At 55.1% G+C, this 16,897-nt stretch overlaps 1 protein-coding gene across 3 annotated transcripts; it reads right to left on the bottom strand.

Annotated features, from left to right (window-relative positions):
* Positions 1-263: 263 nt before the first annotated feature.
* Positions 264-16,341, bottom strand: DEF8 (differentially expressed in FDCP 8 homolog). 3 transcript variants are annotated; one of them, XM_075536569.1, is made up of 12 exons: positions 16,268-16,341; positions 13,304-13,437; positions 12,561-12,658; positions 9,463-9,612; positions 7,306-7,447; positions 6,324-6,500; positions 5,841-5,968; positions 5,188-5,301; positions 3,307-3,387; positions 2,621-2,761; positions 2,346-2,455; positions 264-1,524 (listed from the first exon to the last, which is right to left on the bottom strand). In XM_075536569.1, exons 2-12 carry the CDS (start codon positions 13,425-13,427, stop codon positions 1,422-1,424), a joined length of 1,368 nt encoding a protein of 455 aa, XP_075392684.1. In that variant the 5' UTR covers positions 13,428-13,437; positions 16,268-16,341; the 3' UTR covers positions 264-1,421. The 3 variants fall into 3 exon arrangements, with proteins under 3 accessions (XP_075392684.1, XP_075392687.1, XP_075392686.1); XM_075536572.1 differs by having other exon boundaries at positions 6,336-6,500; XM_075536571.1 differs by lacking the exon at positions 16,268-16,341 and adding an exon at positions 14,683-15,369.
* Positions 16,342-16,897: the final 556 nt, after the last annotated feature.

Genomic DNA, 16,897 nt, shown 5'->3' with positions numbered 1-16,897 from the left:
GGCAGGGTTGTCCCCCACATTCCCCCTCCCAGAACCCCCTAGCCCTGCAGAACCAAGGAGCTAGTGGGTAGTCTGGTTCCTTCCTGATTCCTTCCCACCTCGATTGCAATCATGTTGAAAGACTGTGGACCAGACAGGTGTGCAGGGGACGGACAGGGAGGTGTGGCCAGAATGTAGGACATAGCCCGCCAGACAAATGCCACACATGAACACTTTCTGTGGCCACAGTGACTACGCAGCAAAACATGACACAGACAACATGGTGGCCGAAGACACGGGAATGTAACAAGCAGAGATGAGCTAGAAACGTGGAGCCCGGGGTGCAGGAAGGGGGTGCTGGGCCCGGACTCCACCCCCTCTGCAGCTGGGCAGAGAACAAGACACGCCAACCCTGGCCCTATGTGACATGGCTCTTAATGAAGGACCCCCAGGTCCTTCACCCATTGCCCCCCACCCCAACCCCCCACACAGTTCAGTGCCACCCTCCTGGTTGGTAGACAGTGACTTAGGGCCTGGCCAAGCATCACCATTCAGGCACCCCACACTCGGTCCCCACCCTGAGCTGACAGACCCATTGCTGACGGGCCCCCACTAGCTGTCTAGTCCAATTGGGGGAGGTCCCAAGAGCCCTGTCCCTCCCCCCTCCTGGGTGCCCATCGGTACCAAGAGTCCAGGGCAAGGAGACAGCAGCCGCAGAAGGCAGGAGTGGGCAACCCTGCTCTCCAGAGACCCAGACACGCCACTCGCCGTGCCCAGAGGGAGGATCTGAAAAGTGCACAGCACACTGGGCCGGCCAGCACAGTCCCACACCCGCCAGATGAAAGGTGGTGAGGTCTGACCTCTGTCATATGGAATGGGACCCTGCAGCTGAGGCACCTGGCCGCTCAGTCTGCCTCCAGACAGAAGCTGACCCTGCTGGCCAGCTTAGAGCAGCTGGAACCCTGGCAGGCCCTGGGACAGCAGGAGCAGGATGGGCTCATTCCTGGGTGACAGATTAATCCTGAGAAATGTCACTGAGCCCACTGTCTTCCCTAACCTGTCTCAGCATCACACCTGGGCCAGGGCCAGCCCTCAGCAGGACTCCTGGCACCCAGGTCAGAGCATGGAGAAGAAATGCTGCGGAAGGCCCTTCCCCTCTGTGTGGCCAGCATCATTGCATCCGAAGTCACTCCGGAGAACCCCCACTCCCACCCACCACCTGGGCTGGCAACCTCAGCCCCAACCAGCACATGGCTCTGCATCACTGGGAGGGGAGAAGTCCTCTTCCACATCCCTCCCCACAGGTAACAGAGAAGCGGCAGGTACAGTGACAGCCCTCGGGGTTGTGGGCTCATCTCTGCCCAGCAGGTGGATCCAGGGGGCATGTCTCTAGGGCAAAGCAGCACCTGGATTGGTACCGGCCTGCCTTGCTGCCCTGCACCCTAGGCGTCCACATCCAGGCTGGGCTCCTGGAAGAGCGACCGCTTCCGCAAGGTCAGGCGGGCACATTTGGGGCAGGTGGTGGAGTTGTCGTAGTAGCAGTCCCTGGAGAGAGGGGGGCAGAGACAGGGTCAGTGGGCTTGGGGGCATATGAAGTCTTCTGAGGGCCTCACACCCATTGTCCCCAGTCCTGCAGTCATACCCTGCAAACATGGCTGCCTGCCCAATAATGTCAGGGACCTCCAAACAAGTGGACTTTGAAGGGGACACATGTGACCTCTGGCAGATAGCGGGAAAGACACCTAGGGGAGGTTTTTCCTAGGATGTCATAGGGAACTGGAATTTCGGCAGTCACCATGAGAAACAGCGAAGACCATGGAAAACGGGGTCTGGGCAGGACAGAGGGGATGGTGTCCACGCTGACCTCAGCCTCCAGGCAGTCTGAAGGTATACCCACCTAGCACACGCCTGTTAGTTAGTCAATGAATGCTTTATCTATGAATGGAAGAAGTTGTATCTTTCGTCTCATGTGTGTGGCTCTTTTTCAAGCAGCCCCTAGAGAAATGAGGCTGTCTGCTTCCCTAGTCAGGGTTTGGCAACATATGTACCTGTGAGCTACCGGTGAATTTGTAAGTCCTTTGAACCTGAACAATTAATAGGGTTCCTTTTGGCTAGGGATGAAAGTGAGGGGCTTTGGAAAAAGGGCTGAGCAGAAAGTTTATGGACTGCTGGGCTAAGCTGAGCCTGAGGGAGAAGGCAGGGCCAGCTGGGGCTCAGACTGGTCCAAGCAGCCTGGACTGCAGCACACCCCTGAGCCCTTGGCTACCATTGTCTTCAACTCATAGACATGGGTGTTCAATCCTGTCCTTGCCACCTCAGCACCCAGGTCAGGCAGGAGGGAGACCCCAGGGGCCAAGCCCACCCACCTGTGGAAGACGGCCGAGCAGTCTGTGCACACGGAGGTGTGACTGTCAAACGGGAACAGCACGTCGCCCTCTCTGCAGAGTTCGCACACGAAGCCCTTGGCCTGGCAACGCTGGGGACGGGGTGTCTGCATGAGTGCCTGGGCCCCCCAGGGATGAGACCCACACCCCATGAAGCCCTTGGCCTGCCAGTGCTAGGCATAGGGTGTCTGCATGCGTGCCAGTTTGGGGCCACTGCTCCCAGTCCCACCATGGCTGAGACCACCCCACCGCCCTACCTCACAGTCCAGCTTGATGTGCTTGGCAAAGAGGGTGTGGATCTCGGTGAGCGAGCAGCTGAGGCGGCCCACATGCACGTCCACCAGGTCCTGGACGGAGTACATCTCATCGTTCTCCACGAAGTGCTGCCGGTCCTGGAGCTGCCAATGCCCTGGACCGTGAGGTCCCCTGCATGCATCCTCACCTGGCCACCCTCGCCCACCCACACCCAGGGCTGTGAGGCCAACAACACTCACCCACACCTGGCTGACCCACCATGGGGGCCTAGGCAGTGAGGCCGCCGCACACACCAGTCAGTGCCCAGGCTTCAGGTAGGAACCCACCCCACACCTGTACACTTGCTCCAGACACACCTCCCGGCTACCCCCGCCCTGCCCCCTCCTCTTTGTTCGCTGCTCTTCAGCCTCAGACGGTGTCTGTGTGCAGCAGATGTGCAGCCAACACCCACCAGAAAATAAGTAGGTGGCCTGGACAAGTCCGATCTGTGGGCAGCCCTGCTTGGAACAGCTGCACCCACACACCCCTCACCCAACTGCAGACACAGGGGCACAGGAAGACACCTGCTTACCTCAAGTCTTTGTGGGTAGGGTACTAACCGAGGTTCCTGGGGCAGTTTGGGAAACCCTGCACCCTCAGGGCAGCCCTCCGGTGCCCCCTCCCCCATGCTAGCCTCTGGCCCCCTGACCTGCAGAAGCAGACGGGACTCCATGGCCTCCTTGCAAGTGATGAAGTATGGCTTCATGAGCAGGATGTCCTGGCGCAGCTTCTGCAGCGGGAAAGATGAGGCACCCTCAGCCAGCGTTGGGGTGCAGGGGTGTTTCCAGGCCCCCAGGATGGCTCAGCCAGGCACAGGGCTGAGCCACAGCTGACCACACTCCTCCTGTACCTACACTCCCCCCACAGCATAACCCTTCTTCACCAACACCCCTGTCCAGGACAGACCTCCACCCACCCCAGGCCCTCTCAGCCATGGCCTTGGTCACTTCTCTTGTTCTGCCTCAGTCTCCACCTCCCTGAGAGACTTGCTGTCTGCTCTGCTTACTCCTCTCACACCACACTGGCCATCACTGCTGACACAGTGGCCCTCAGACACAGCGGCCCTCGCCTCGGGTGGCACTTGGCTCCTCAGGGTTCTCAGACACACACAAGAGTGGAAGGCTTGTTGTGACGTGCTATGGAGTTGGTGCTGACTCATAGGGACCCCGTGCACAACAGAACGAAATACCACCCAACCCTGAGTCATCCTCACAACTGTTCCTGTGCCTGAGCCCAGTGTGGCAGCCAGGGTAACTGTCCATCTCCTAACGGTCTTCCTATCTTTTCGCTGCCCCTGGACTTTAGCAAGCATGATGTCCTTCTCCAGGGACCAGTCTCTCTTGCTAACATGTCCAAAGAAAGTGAGATGAAGTCTTGCTATCCTTGCCCCTAGGAATTTCATGTCAACTTGAAAATATATAACTTGAAGATCTTTCAAAGTGTAGGGGTTGAGTTTAGTCTGTCAGTCAGGTCACAACTTTGATGGTGCCTCCTTGTGGGCATGGTCCTCTCAAAAAGAGGGCCCTGGGGACCTCCTCCACCCTCTCTGCCCTCACTCTTCCTGATTGCTGCCAGAGACCTGGAGATGTGTCCACTGCCATTGGATCGACAGGACTTTGCACCTACTAGTCTGTGATCTTGCTTTGTTCTGCATCATTGCATGTGGCTTCATGAGTCTGAAGAGGGACTTATGGACTAGTGTTACTGGACTTAAGGACTTAAATGGGATGTTTTCCTTATATACAATTACTTCTTGATATAGAGCTGTTTCTTACACATATGAGTGTCACTGGATTTGTTTCTCTGGTCAACCTGATGCCTGACACAGAAGCATTCTGGCCTTACTTCTTCCAATATAGATCGGTTTGTCCTTTTAGCTGTCCGTGGTACTTTCAATGTTCTGCTCCAGCACCACAATTCAAATGCATCCATTCTTTGGTCTTCCTTATTCAATGTCCAACTTTCATATGTATGGGAAGCAATTGACAATACCATGGCTTGGGTCAGGTGTACCTTAGTCCTCAAAGTAACAATTTTGCTTTTCAACATTCTAAAGAGGTCTTTTAATCTCTTGACTACTGCTTCCATGGGAGACTTAGGTAAAACGTCCCAGTGATTGTATCCATTGATTACATACCGACATCACCTTGTACACACAGTTAGAATACTCCATCAAGATTAGCTGCTCCTGTTTTCTTCTTCAAAGTGGCTGTCAGGTGAGTTAGATGATCCTCAGGGTCCCAATTCCTCCCTATCCTACACTAGGACTGGAGACCAGGTCCTGTGAGACCCTAGCCCCTCCCTGTTCCCTCTCACCTGGGGGAGAATGGACCCTGCCCCCTCCCACCCCAGGATCCTCACAGGCAGCTCTGCTCCATTACTCCCTACCACCACCACCACCCACTTGTCCCACGCCCTCACCAGGAGGACAGCCCCTCACCCCACCACCGCCCAGCCCCCTTCACCCGGAAAGCACAGACTGCCCCTCTGCCCTGTCCCCATCGCTACCCCTCCTGGCCCAGCCCTTCACCCGGATCTCCACCAGCTCCTCCACATAGTTGAAGAGCAGCGGGTTGATCTCGCGGAGCCGCAGGACCGGTCTGGACACCATCAGCGCCAGGTAGCGCATGCTGCAACGGGACACCTAGGAGGAGCTGAGTGGTACTACTGATGCTCGCCTGCCCCCCAACCCCGGCCACAGTCTCTGTCCCTCCTCCCCAGGAACAGCCCTCTAGCCTCTCAGACCTGCTCAGTGGACTCACCCCCAAACCACAAGCCCCTTCCCCCAAAGATCAAACCGACTGCACTAGGACCACACCCCTTGCACAAGAGCATGCCCCCTGAAGACTATACTCCAGCCCAAGCACATCCAGTGCACTAGGACCATAACCCTTGCACAGGACCACGCCCCCACCCTGAGAACATCCTGCCTCAAGACTACACCCACTGCTAGGACCATACTCGGCCCCAGCAGCACGCCCCCACCCCCCCACCCCAAGACTCCATGTTCAGGACCACACCCCCAATCCAAGACCACACCCACGGCACTGGGACCACACCACCGGCGGATGGGGAGACCACACACCCACACCCGCCCCAAGACCACATCCACTGCATGATGTCCCTTGGACAGAACCACACCCACTTCCACTTCCCCTTCCCCTGCGGTGCCTTCGCCTTCACCTTGCGGGGCTCGAAGTCCCAGTTGTGGATGACACGAGCAGGGATGACAGCCAGGTCGTTCCAGTGGCAGTGGCTGCAGTAGTACTGGCCAGTGTAGTCGCACTGCCGGGCCTCGCTGGGCACGCCCCCTGAAGAGCACAGCACTCAATGAGGAAGGGTGGACCCAAGGGCCACTCTCCACCGTGCAGAAGCCCACCGCCAGCCAGTCCACGGCCCCCTGTGCGCGATGCCCACAGCAACCTCCCATCTACACTCGACTCCGCCTCTCACTCTCTGCGCATCAGTTGAGCGCATCTCCAGCACGTGGCACATGCTTGCCCTGCTCTTCCGGGACTCCCGCCACTCCACTGGCCACCCGCTGAGGTCTGTGTGGGCAGTCAGGAGCGCCTGACTTTCAGCTTGCCCACACTGGGTCCTCTGGGGGACCTGAGGACAGTGGCGGGGCGGGCCCCCTGACCTGATCCCGTGTCCCCCATCCCATACCCTGCTCCTCACGCAGAGAGATAGGTGCGCGGCACTCTGCACAGCGGTAGTCCTGGCAGTCCAGCCCGGCCTCAGGGCAAATGTTCAGCTCGTATTCGGCTTGGTGGCTGACCTGAGACCGCACACAAGGCTTCGAGATGAGGTTCAGGCACTTGCTGTGACAGCGGTAATAACACCCTGGGGACATGCACACGTGACTGAGAAATGGGGGCATTGGCAGATCAGCTTCCTACCTTCTGCTGCCAGGACCCCACCACTGTGCCAGGCAGAGACTAGGCTGGTCAGACCAACTCCGATGAGTGCCCCAGACCCCAAACCATGAGGACCTTCTGTACTTGCACTGAAGGGACAGGCGTACCTCACCCCTCAGCTTCAGACCCCCAGGACCGGGGTTGCCTCCATGTCACCTCCATAGCCTTAGGGGACATCAAACCCAAGCTGCTCAAAACAAAAGTCCGACCTTCCTTACACCCCACCCCAAGTCTCCCTGTCTCCCCCTCCCGTGGCTCAAACCAAAGCTCCAAGGCCAGCCTCAGCCTCAACCTCCTCCTGGGTCTAAAACCCTTCCTCAGATAGACCCAGGGTTGTTACTGCTGTCTCCTCTCACACACCTTCCTCTGCCACCTTTGCCCTCCCCACTGCAGTCCACATTCAGGCCAGCCAGAGTGACCTGAAAACCAAAGTCAGCCCGACACCCACCCTGGGCCCTCGCTGCACTCAGAGAAAAGAGCCACCATCTGAGCCCCGTCCCCGCTGGCTGCTCCTCCAGACACACAGGGCCTTTGTCACTCCAAGCAGCACCATCCAGGACACAAGCAGGTTTGGGTCATCAGCTTACCTGTGCAGGTGTACCAGGACAAAGTCACAGGCTTGCCTGTGCAGATGTACTAGGACTGGGTCACCAACTCACCTGTGCAAGTGTACCAGGTCTGGGTCATCGGTTTACCAGTGCAGGTGCACCAGGACAGAGTCACCAGCTCACCTGTGCAGGTGTACCAGGTCTGGATGAGACCCCAGATGATGGTGTTACACTTGTCGCAGGTCTGCTTGACGCTCTTGCTCTTCTCCTTGTAGAAACGGTGCTCTAACAGGACTCGGATGTTGGGCTCATCTTCATTGGGGTCCTGCAGGGGAACAGAGGAAGTGGGTGACCCTGGCTACCATTTATAGTAAACTGTCTACTAGCTGTCCCCAGGGTCACATATATCCTTCTCCTTTGCACTAGAAAACCCAATACTTGCCCAGTACAGCCACCAAGAGTACAGAATGCCCTCCCAGCATTCCTTGCTATGAGGTGCTGCTATGGGATTGCACTAGGGCCAAGGACACATGCTAAGGGAACTGTACTCTCTGCCTCGCCCCTCTGCCAGAAGGGAAAAGTGGGGGCATCATGGATTCCTCCAGGGATGGGCTAAGGGACAGGACAGGAGGACCCAGGGTTCCAAGGTCCCCACACTGTAACTTGTCAAGTGGCCTAGGTCACCAACTACATTTGCACATGAGGGAAATGTGAAGCCACTGCCCTCTGGGATGTCTTTGTTAGCACTGATTTGTCTGTTTCTGAATGAGTCGCCCACCTCTGAGTCCCCAGGGTTGCAACCAGTGCAGGGGGTGCAGTAGCCCAGCCTGAGCACATGCCATCCAGGACCCAACACCCCTTCTACTATGCTTCAGGTGTTCAGCAGATGGCATATGACCCAGGTCTGGCCAATTAGTCACTGTGATTGCTTGAAGGGTGGACAGATGATCCAAGCCTGGCCAATCAGTCACCAGGATTAGTCTAGAGCTAGGCACATGACCCAGGATTGGCCAATGAAAGTCAGGCCTGAGACTTGAACTGTGAGCATGAAAGCTTCCATGTGTTCGGGTCCTGTGGGGCAGATAAGCTGATGGTCAGAGCCCTGGAGTATTTCTGGCACGCCTAGGAGAAGACCATCTGAGAAGAGGCCAGCCTGGGTCAGCAGAGCTTCTCGTTGCTAAATCACAACTCCCCCCCACCCTTTTTTTTTTTTTTCATTTATACTAATGTGTGGCTGGGTTTCTCTCATCTGCAGCCAGGAGGTTCTGGAGTCATTAAGAAAGAAATATGGAAAGAACAAAAAATCATATCATTGGCTGCACACCTCCATGCTAGGATCGCCGAAGACAATGGGTGCATAAGCAAATGTGGCGAAGAAAGCTGAGGGTGCCCGGCTATCAAAAGAGACAGTGTCTGGGGTCTTAAAGGCTTGAAGGTGAACAAACAGCCATCTAGCTCAGAAGCAAAAAAGCCCACATGGAAGAAGCACACCGGCCAGTGCAATCACGAGGTGCCAAAGGGACCAGGTATAAGGCATCATGCAAAAAAAATAGATATATATGTGTGTGTGTGTGTGTGTGTGTATATATATACCATATTGAATGAAGGGGGAAGTGCCGAGTGGAGACTCAAGGCCCAAGTGTCGGCCAATGGAGATCCCCTCATAGAGGGGTTTAGGAGAGGAGATGGGTCAGTCAGGGTGCGAGGTAGTACCGATGAAGAACACAGCTTTCCCCCAGATTCTGAATGCTTCCTCCCCCCAACTACCATGATCCGAATTCTACCTTGCAGGCCTGGATAGGGCAGAGGTTGTACACTGGTACATATGGCGGCTGGAGGCACAGGGAATCCAGGGTGGATGATACCTTCAGGACCAAGGGTGTGAGGGGCGATGCTGGGAGAGTGGAGGGTGAGTGGGTTGGAAAGGGGGAACTGATTAAAAGGAACCACATTTGACCTCCTCCCTGGGAGATGGACAGCAGAGAAGGGTGGGGAGACTCCGGATAGGGAAAGATATGACAAAATAACAATGTATAAATTACCAAGGGCACATGAGGGAGGGGGGAGCGGGGAGGGAGGGGGAAAAAAAAGAGGACCTGATGCAAAGGGCTTAAGTGGAGAGCAAATGCCTTGAGAATGATTGGGGCAGGGACTGTGCAGATGTGCTTTATACAATTGATGTATGTATATGTATGGATTGTGATAAGAGTTGTATGAGCCCCTAATAAAATGTTTTTAAAAAAATAAGGAAGAAATATGGAGTGAGGGCCATCTCCACCCTCATCCCCCCTCAGAGCCCACAAAGAAGCGGGCCCCTGGGAAGGGGCAGCATGTCACCACCTTCAGCTCTTGTAGCTTCAGCCGCAGGTGGATGAGCCGGACCACGGCGTCCTTCTGCTTTTCGGACTGCTCAGGGAGCTCCAGGATCACCTGCTTGCACTCTTCGATGGCCTGGCGTAGCTGCTGCACGTCCGAGGCCAGGAACAGGCCCTACCGGGTAGAGAGACACTCAGACCGATCCTCACAGACCCTTAGGTCAAGAGGGGACCTCAGTCCCTGGTCCCACATAAGGACACTGAGGTGAGGTGAGAGGGGTTGGCTCATGTCTCATGCAGTATCAGCCAGGATGGGACTCACTCCTGACCCCAAGCCAGCCTCTATCCACAGGCTCTGAAAACCCAATGCAGGATGTTTTTCAAAAGACAACTTCCTTCTTCAGGGGATCTGAACACTTTTGGGGCTTTACATTTCTGCCTTTCACTTCCTTCCTAGGACGAGACTGAATTCCTCCTCAAGCCCCCCACCTCTCCTTCCCAACCTCCCCACCTTGCACAATGGCTCAGAGGAGCAGGATCCAGGAAGGCTCCTAGGCTAAAGAGCTGCATTGTCCCCTGCCCTCAGGAGTGTCTCGGCATGGGAAGGAGGAAGCCATGCTGTCTGAGCCACAGAAAGGACTGAAAATGTTGCTTATAAGATTCACAGGTCAAGCTGAAGGGCCACACAAAAAAAGAAGTGAGTTTAGGGTTGGGCATTCCAAATGACCTTTTTGTTAAAAGGTGCATTTTTTAAAGTTTAAGGCTGGAATGATTTGACATAGGAAAGGAGATGCTTTAAAACTGACAGGGTAAAAAAAAAAAAACTGGCAGGGTATTCTGGAGCATATGAAAAAGAGGCAGGCCGCCCCGGGAAGGCCGAGCTCCCTGACATCATCAGCCACTCTGCAGGGTACTTACTCTCCAGTGTGATTACTTGCCCGGCATTTAACCATCACCAGAGGAACCTGGTGGCTCACTCATGGCAACGTTGGCAGTTGGAAACCACCACCACTCTTTGGGAAAATGATGAGGCTTTCTACTCTTGTAAAGAGTTAGAGTCTCAGAATCCCACAGACTCAGTTCTATCCTGGCCTATCGGGTCTGTGAGTTGGAATCGACAGGATGTCAGGGTGTTTGGAGTTGGAATGTTATGATGCTGCTTATTGCAAGTCAAAGTTGACATGGCTTGCCTGAAACTCAGAGGTTTTCACATTTTTAATTACCAGTGTCCTTCATATTTCTCATCGGTCCTTCTTGGAAGTCAAGCCTGGAGCAGTCAGAAGGGGCTGTGTGTGGGAGGTGCATATTAGAGCTCAAATTCTAAGCACTAGATTTGCAGAAGGCTACAGAGAAGGAGCCCTGGTGGGGTAGTGGGTATGAGTTGGGCTGCTAACTGCAAGGTCAGCTGTTTGAAACCAGCCACTTCACAGGGAAAAGATGAGGATTTGTACTCCTGTGAAGATTTACAGCAGTGGTCCTCAAACTTTTTAAACAGGGGGCCAGTTCACTACCCCTCAGACCCATTGGAGAGCTGGACTATAGTTTTAAAAAAATACTATGAACAAATTCCTATGCATACTGCACATACCTTATTTTGAAGTAAAAAACAAAACGGAGCAAAAATACCTGGCAGGCCAGATAAATGTCTGTGGCGGGCCGCATGTGGCTCGCGGGCCGTAGTTTCAGGACGCCTGATTACAGTCTTAGAAACTCGAGGGGCAGTTCTACTCTGATCTATAGGGTCCCTCTGAGTTGGAGTCAACTCGGGCACAGAGAGTTTGTTTTTTAGATGAAAGAACAGTGAAAGCCCCCAATCCATTTGGCGAGTCCCCACGAGGATAAGGTCTCCACTGATTTCCTTCTCACTCCGAATCATGAAGAATGTGAACCATCTGGCCCACAGGCAGAGTGCCTTAGAAAGTGGGTTGTTACCACTTACTTTGAGGTCAGAGGCATCCCTGATATAAGACATGGTATTTCCAACCACCTCAAATGCACGTGAAAGTTGGACATTGAATAAGGAAAACCAAAGAAGTCCTATGCCTGTGAAGAATCTTGAGAACACTACGACTGCCAAAAGAAAAGACAAATCTGTCTTGGAAGATGTTCAGCCAGAGTGCCCCTTCAAGGCAAAGGTTGCGAGACTTTGTCTCACATACTTTGCACATGGTATCAGGAGAGACCAGTCCTTGGAAAGGGGCACTGAGCTTGGTCAAGTTGAGGGTCAGTGAAAAGAAGACGCTCAATGAGATGGATTGACACAGCAGCTGCAACAGAGGCTCAAGCTTAAAGAACAATTGTGAGAAAGGCACAGGAACTAGCAGGACAGCATCCAACAACAACGGCAATGACCACCCACCTAGCCAACCCACAGAGGGGCTTCCCTGGGGGGGTCCTCGGTGAGAGCACCATACTGGGGCCACATAGTCATGGGCCATGATCTGACTGCTTTGGTCAAGGGCCACGAACCAGTCTTGTAAGCTCTTCTATCTAGCAAGTTGTGTGTGTCCCATTCCTGCCTCTGTTGTCAGACCTGTAACTGTGCCATGAATCAAGCTTTTGTGACAGTGCCCTTTGTCCTCCCATGTCCTCTTGAAGCCACTGAGTCTCTGTAAACCCTCGGGCACCATTATGATCTCATGTTCATGGTCTCCCTCATCCAGGTGACATGTGTCTGTCTCACCTTTGTCCTGTCTAAGACTTAAGAAATGTTCTCCTCAAATTGTACCTGAGATTTGGGGTCTCTTTTGGCCCCTAAGAGAGGTGGCAGTCCTCCTCTCGTTCCCTCTGCCTCTACCCTACGCAGGTCCACAGGGCCCCTAGGACCCAAAGTGCTCTGACTCTGCTTCCTGAAGGCCTGGGGCTTAGGGAGAGGCACAGCCCCAGGCCCCACCTAGCTGTCCCACCTGCCCTAGGTCCTGGCTGCCTCCATGGTCCTCACGGAAGTTTGGGGGGTTGGACGCACTGTTATGGCCTCTGATTTGAGGCCCAGGCTCTGGGTCAGATTTGGGGAAGGGGCCACTAAACTCAAGGACCGTGGCTTGGAAGAAAGTAAATGGGAGCAGCCCCTGGTGACTTGATGCTCACCCACTCCTGTCCCCCTCCCAGACCCCACCCCCTTACCACAGGCCGGGAGAAGTGGTCTTCAGCCAGGCCAAGGTCCATCACGCACTGGGTACAGTGGAACTCTGGCTCTGCAGGGGACAGCTCTGGAGGGGCCTCTGTGGGCAGCAGGGCAGGAGTGGGAGAGCAAAAACGTCAATGACACCACCCCACCACCACCCCCAGCATCCCTACCCTTCCTCAGGATCAGGGGCAGGGAGGTGGGGTTTGTGGGGCCCTGGGTGCAGGAAAGATCCAAAGAGGCACTTGGGGTGGGGGGGGGGAGCACACACATAGGTTCCTATCCCTCCCTCCCATGTACCTGTGGCCACACCTGTCATTTCTGCCTTCAGGTGGGCTCATCCTGGGGCTCCCAGGGTGGGGTGGTGGTGGGGGGCGGGGAAGCATGGGAATTAGAGGGAGAGCAAGGAAGTGAAGTCCAGTGAGAAGGGGGCAGGGGGGCTCCCCTCCAGATGGGCAGCTCCTTCACATTCTGGGGGACAGAGCTGAGGTCATGAGGGGGACAGCAGAGATGACCAGAGTAAGAAAAGAGTGCCCTGGCTATGCAGAAGTAAGTTGGCCAGGTATCAGTGACCTCCCATCCCCACCTCCACCCCCCTCAGTCCCCTTACTTAAGACCATCCAGGCCACTAGCCCCTGTGAGGACACACTGTGCCAGGGTCGTTCTGCATGAAGCAAGCAGGATCCCAACACAGGCTGGATGAGTTGGGGTGGGAGGAAACCGGCCCCAACCCAGCATCCACCTTCAGTAGCCAAGTCAGGGGTCTCGTCACCAGGTCGCTGTTCATGCTGCTGCGCTCGGAGCTGCTTGTTGAAGGGGTTGAGGTGGGCTTGCCGGAACCGGGCCAGCTTCTCATCATATTCCATAGCATCCCACCTATGGGCCAGGCAGGGTGAGGGGCTGGCTCAGGGATGCTGCAGTGTGACCTCCCTGGGAGCTGGTAGCGCCTGGCCCCTCACTGGCAGTGGTAAGGCCAGAGCTGCACCTCCTCCTCCCTCCCCTCCCCCCTGCTCCAGTTCAGTCAAGGGCAGTGATGGACCCTGCTTGAGAAGGTCCTCTCAGTGAGGCAGGATAGGGCTGAGCGGGCAGAGATGTGTCAAAGCCACACAGGAAGCACAGGGATGATGTTCCACTCTGTCTACATCCTTAGGAGCCCCAGTGGCATAATAGTTACCCATTGGGCTGCTAACCGCAAGGTCGGCACTTCAAAACACCAGTGAGAAAGACAGGGTTTTCTACTCTTGTGAAGAGCGAGATCTCAAACTCCCAGGGGCAGTTCACCCTGTCATCCTTCCTGGAGGGTACTATGCATTGGCATCGACTCAATGGCAGTGAGATTTTTGGTTTGTTTGTTTGTTCTTACCTCCTTCACACAAAACCAAACTCACTGCCATTGAGTCCTCTCTGATGCTTAGAGACCCTTTAGGAAGGGCTGAACTGCCAGAGTGGGTTTCCGAGTGGGAAACCATTCACGGTTATGAATAACTCCTCCTTGGAGAGATGTCACAGGTGGAGGAAGGCTGGGCCACCTGGAACCTGTCCTTCCTGTTCAGCCTCTGTGATGGCAGGGGTGTTGTGTGGCTGCGTTTCTGTTGGCAGCTGCATCAAGCTGGAGGCTCAGGGTTTCCCCTCCTTGCTGACCCTCAAAGGACTGTGACTGGGTCATACTAGGAGTTTGGGTTAGAGGTGGCCCCCTGATGTCTCCTGGCTCCCTGAAATGGGCAGGTGCTGGAAGGTTCCATGGAACACCCAGAAAGGAGATGTAGCGCTGTCCTAACACCCACTCACTCTTCTTGCCTCATCTTTCTCCAGTGGAACAGCTGGTAGTTTTGAACCGCAGATCCCAGAGCCCAACACACCACCCTCTGCCAGCAGGGTTCCTTGAGGACAAGCTCACTCACAGCCAAACTCAGAGCATCTCAACCCCCTGTGGGTTTCTGAGACAGGTACAGAAAACCCAGCCTATCTCTTGCGGAGCTGGTCGTTTCAAACTGCAGACCACGGAGGTTGCAGACCAGCCTGTAACCACTAAGCCCCCAGGGCTCTGTAAGGATGAGCAAGATGGATCCAGTTCAAATCCCAGCTCTGCCATTTCCTGCCTGTGTGGCCATTGTCAAATACCTCAGCTCCTTTCTGCTTCCAATCTCTCATGTCTCAGTGAGGATAACAAGTTGTGTTGTTGTGTGCTGTCGTGTTGGTCCCCAATCCTGGCAAGCCTGCAGGACAGAGGAGCGCTGCCCCAGCCCTTTCCAAGCCTGCAGGACAGAGGAGACCCAGCCAGGTCTCCTCTCCCAGGCACGTACTAGGGGTTCAAACCGCGGACCTTTTGCTTGGTAGCACAGTGCTTAACTACTGTGCCACTGGGCTCCTGAGGGGAACCCTAGGGCCCAACATGCAGGGTCACTGTGAAGATTCAATTTGTTAGTACCAAGTGACCAGCACCTAGTAAGTACTCGGTAACCACTATTGTTACTATTGAATTTGAATCCTGGCTTCCAGTTCTAACACTCCACCTCACTTTCTCACTTTCTCATAAACCAGGGTACAGAGCTGTCTCCCTGCCGCCTGTGTCAGAGAACCGGTACCAGGTGGGATCTTGTTCCTAGCACTGTGTGACCTGTCTGATCCCCCACTGGCCCAGAGCACCACCCCGACTTCCCTGAGAGACCCAGGAAACCTCTCAGGATTTTCCCACCTGGCCAAAGGAGCTCAGCCAGGCCTGCCAGGTGACAAGGGAACAAGATCAAGGCCCAGGAGTCACAGGACTTCTAAGAGCCTGTTTCTCTCACCTCTGCTTCAAGCTGCTCAGGGCAGGTGAGGGGATGTGGGATGTGGGGCTGACTTAGAGCTGAGTCTCCCCCTCCCCACCAGGGTCACCTCAGAGAACTCTGTGCCCATTGCCTCTGGAGGCCAGCCAGGGCTGAAGCGGAGCATGAGCCCTGGTACCCTAGTCAGCCACATACATCCAGTCCCTTGACAAGCCTCCAAGAGGTGGTGCTGTTTCCACAACTGCTGCTGGGAGGGCTCAGAAAAAGGGTGGGGGGTGGGGGTTGGGAAGGTCTGTCCTTTCTGCTTAGACCTGTAATGAAGCCTTTGGCTGGAAGCCAAGGAGATGAGGGGCCAGGGTCACTGTTCCTTTAAGAATTGTTTACTATCTCAGAAGGACCAGACTACAGAGTGGTCACCATCTGAGGCAGGGCCTAGCTGGCCTAACTGGCCCTCCCGCCACCCTCACCCACAAAAACAACAAACATCTGCTCCAGGCAGCCTCCTGTCTCCCCTTCACATGCTCTACAGACTACCCCTTCCACAGTCCCGTAAACTGAGGTCGGAGTAGACCAGCGACCACCTGAGGGGGCAAGGCCCAGGGCTTACAGTCCTCACAGATCCTAGTGACAGCCCCTATTGACAGCGCAGAGAAGGAGACAGTGTCACCTGGGCTGGGGCGGGGAAGAGAGATGACCGGGTGCTAAACTCTGCTCTAAAGGGGTCATCCACTCCCCCTATATCCTTTCCCCTCGGAGCCCTAGTGAGCGGCTGAAGGTAGTCAACCCAGGCGGCCGGGGAACTGAGTCTTGCCGCGCGCCGGTCACTGGCCCCTCGGGGTCAGTCTCAGAAGATGAGGAGTCCCGGACCCCACGCAGCGGGCGTATGAACCCCCACAAACGAGCCCCCCTGCCCGGCTCCCTTCCCCAGCACAGCTCACCAGCCCGCCGCCGCCTTGCCTTTGCTACATTGTAATCCGCCACCGCCCTCGCTATTTTTGTATCCAGCCCGCGGCCCACTGCTGCCGCCAGCGGCCTGGAGGCTCATGACATGCCCTAGGAGGGTCGGTTTCCCCAGAGCTAGGACCACACTCCTCCCCTCTGATCCAGGGGAGGGGTACATTCCCCGATGTCCTGTGGTCAGGCGGTGTTTGGGTTGATTTTTTTGGAAGAACAGTGGTTGTGAGAAAAGGCCTTAGCTTCTACCTGTTGAGCCCCGTGTGGTTGGCTCAGCTGCCAGCCAGAAGCACACTGACCCCGCATTCTATTTGTTTAAATCGTTTTATTAGGGGCTCATACAACTCTTATCACAATCCATACATACATCAATTGTGTAAAGCCCATTTGTACATTCGTTGCTCTCATCATTCTCAAAACATTTGCTTTCCACTTAAGCCCCTGGCATCAGGTCCCCATTTTTTCCCCTCCCTCCCTGCTCCTCACTCCCTCATGAACCCTTCATAATTTATAAATTATTATTTTGTCATATCTTGTCCTGCCCGACTGCGTTTGGTGGGACAGTCCCAATTTTTAACAAATTTTCCTGCGTCCCGCAGCGTTTTCAAAAAGTC

This window comes from Tenrec ecaudatus, chromosome 18 (genome assembly GCF_050624435.1).
Source record: "Tenrec ecaudatus isolate mTenEca1 chromosome 18, mTenEca1.hap1, whole genome shotgun sequence".
NCBI classification, from domain to species: domain Eukaryota; kingdom Metazoa; phylum Chordata; class Mammalia; order Afrosoricida; family Tenrecidae; genus Tenrec; species Tenrec ecaudatus.
The sequence above is the reverse complement of the archived record's forward strand: the minus strand, read 5'-3'. Positions and strand labels throughout refer to the sequence as shown.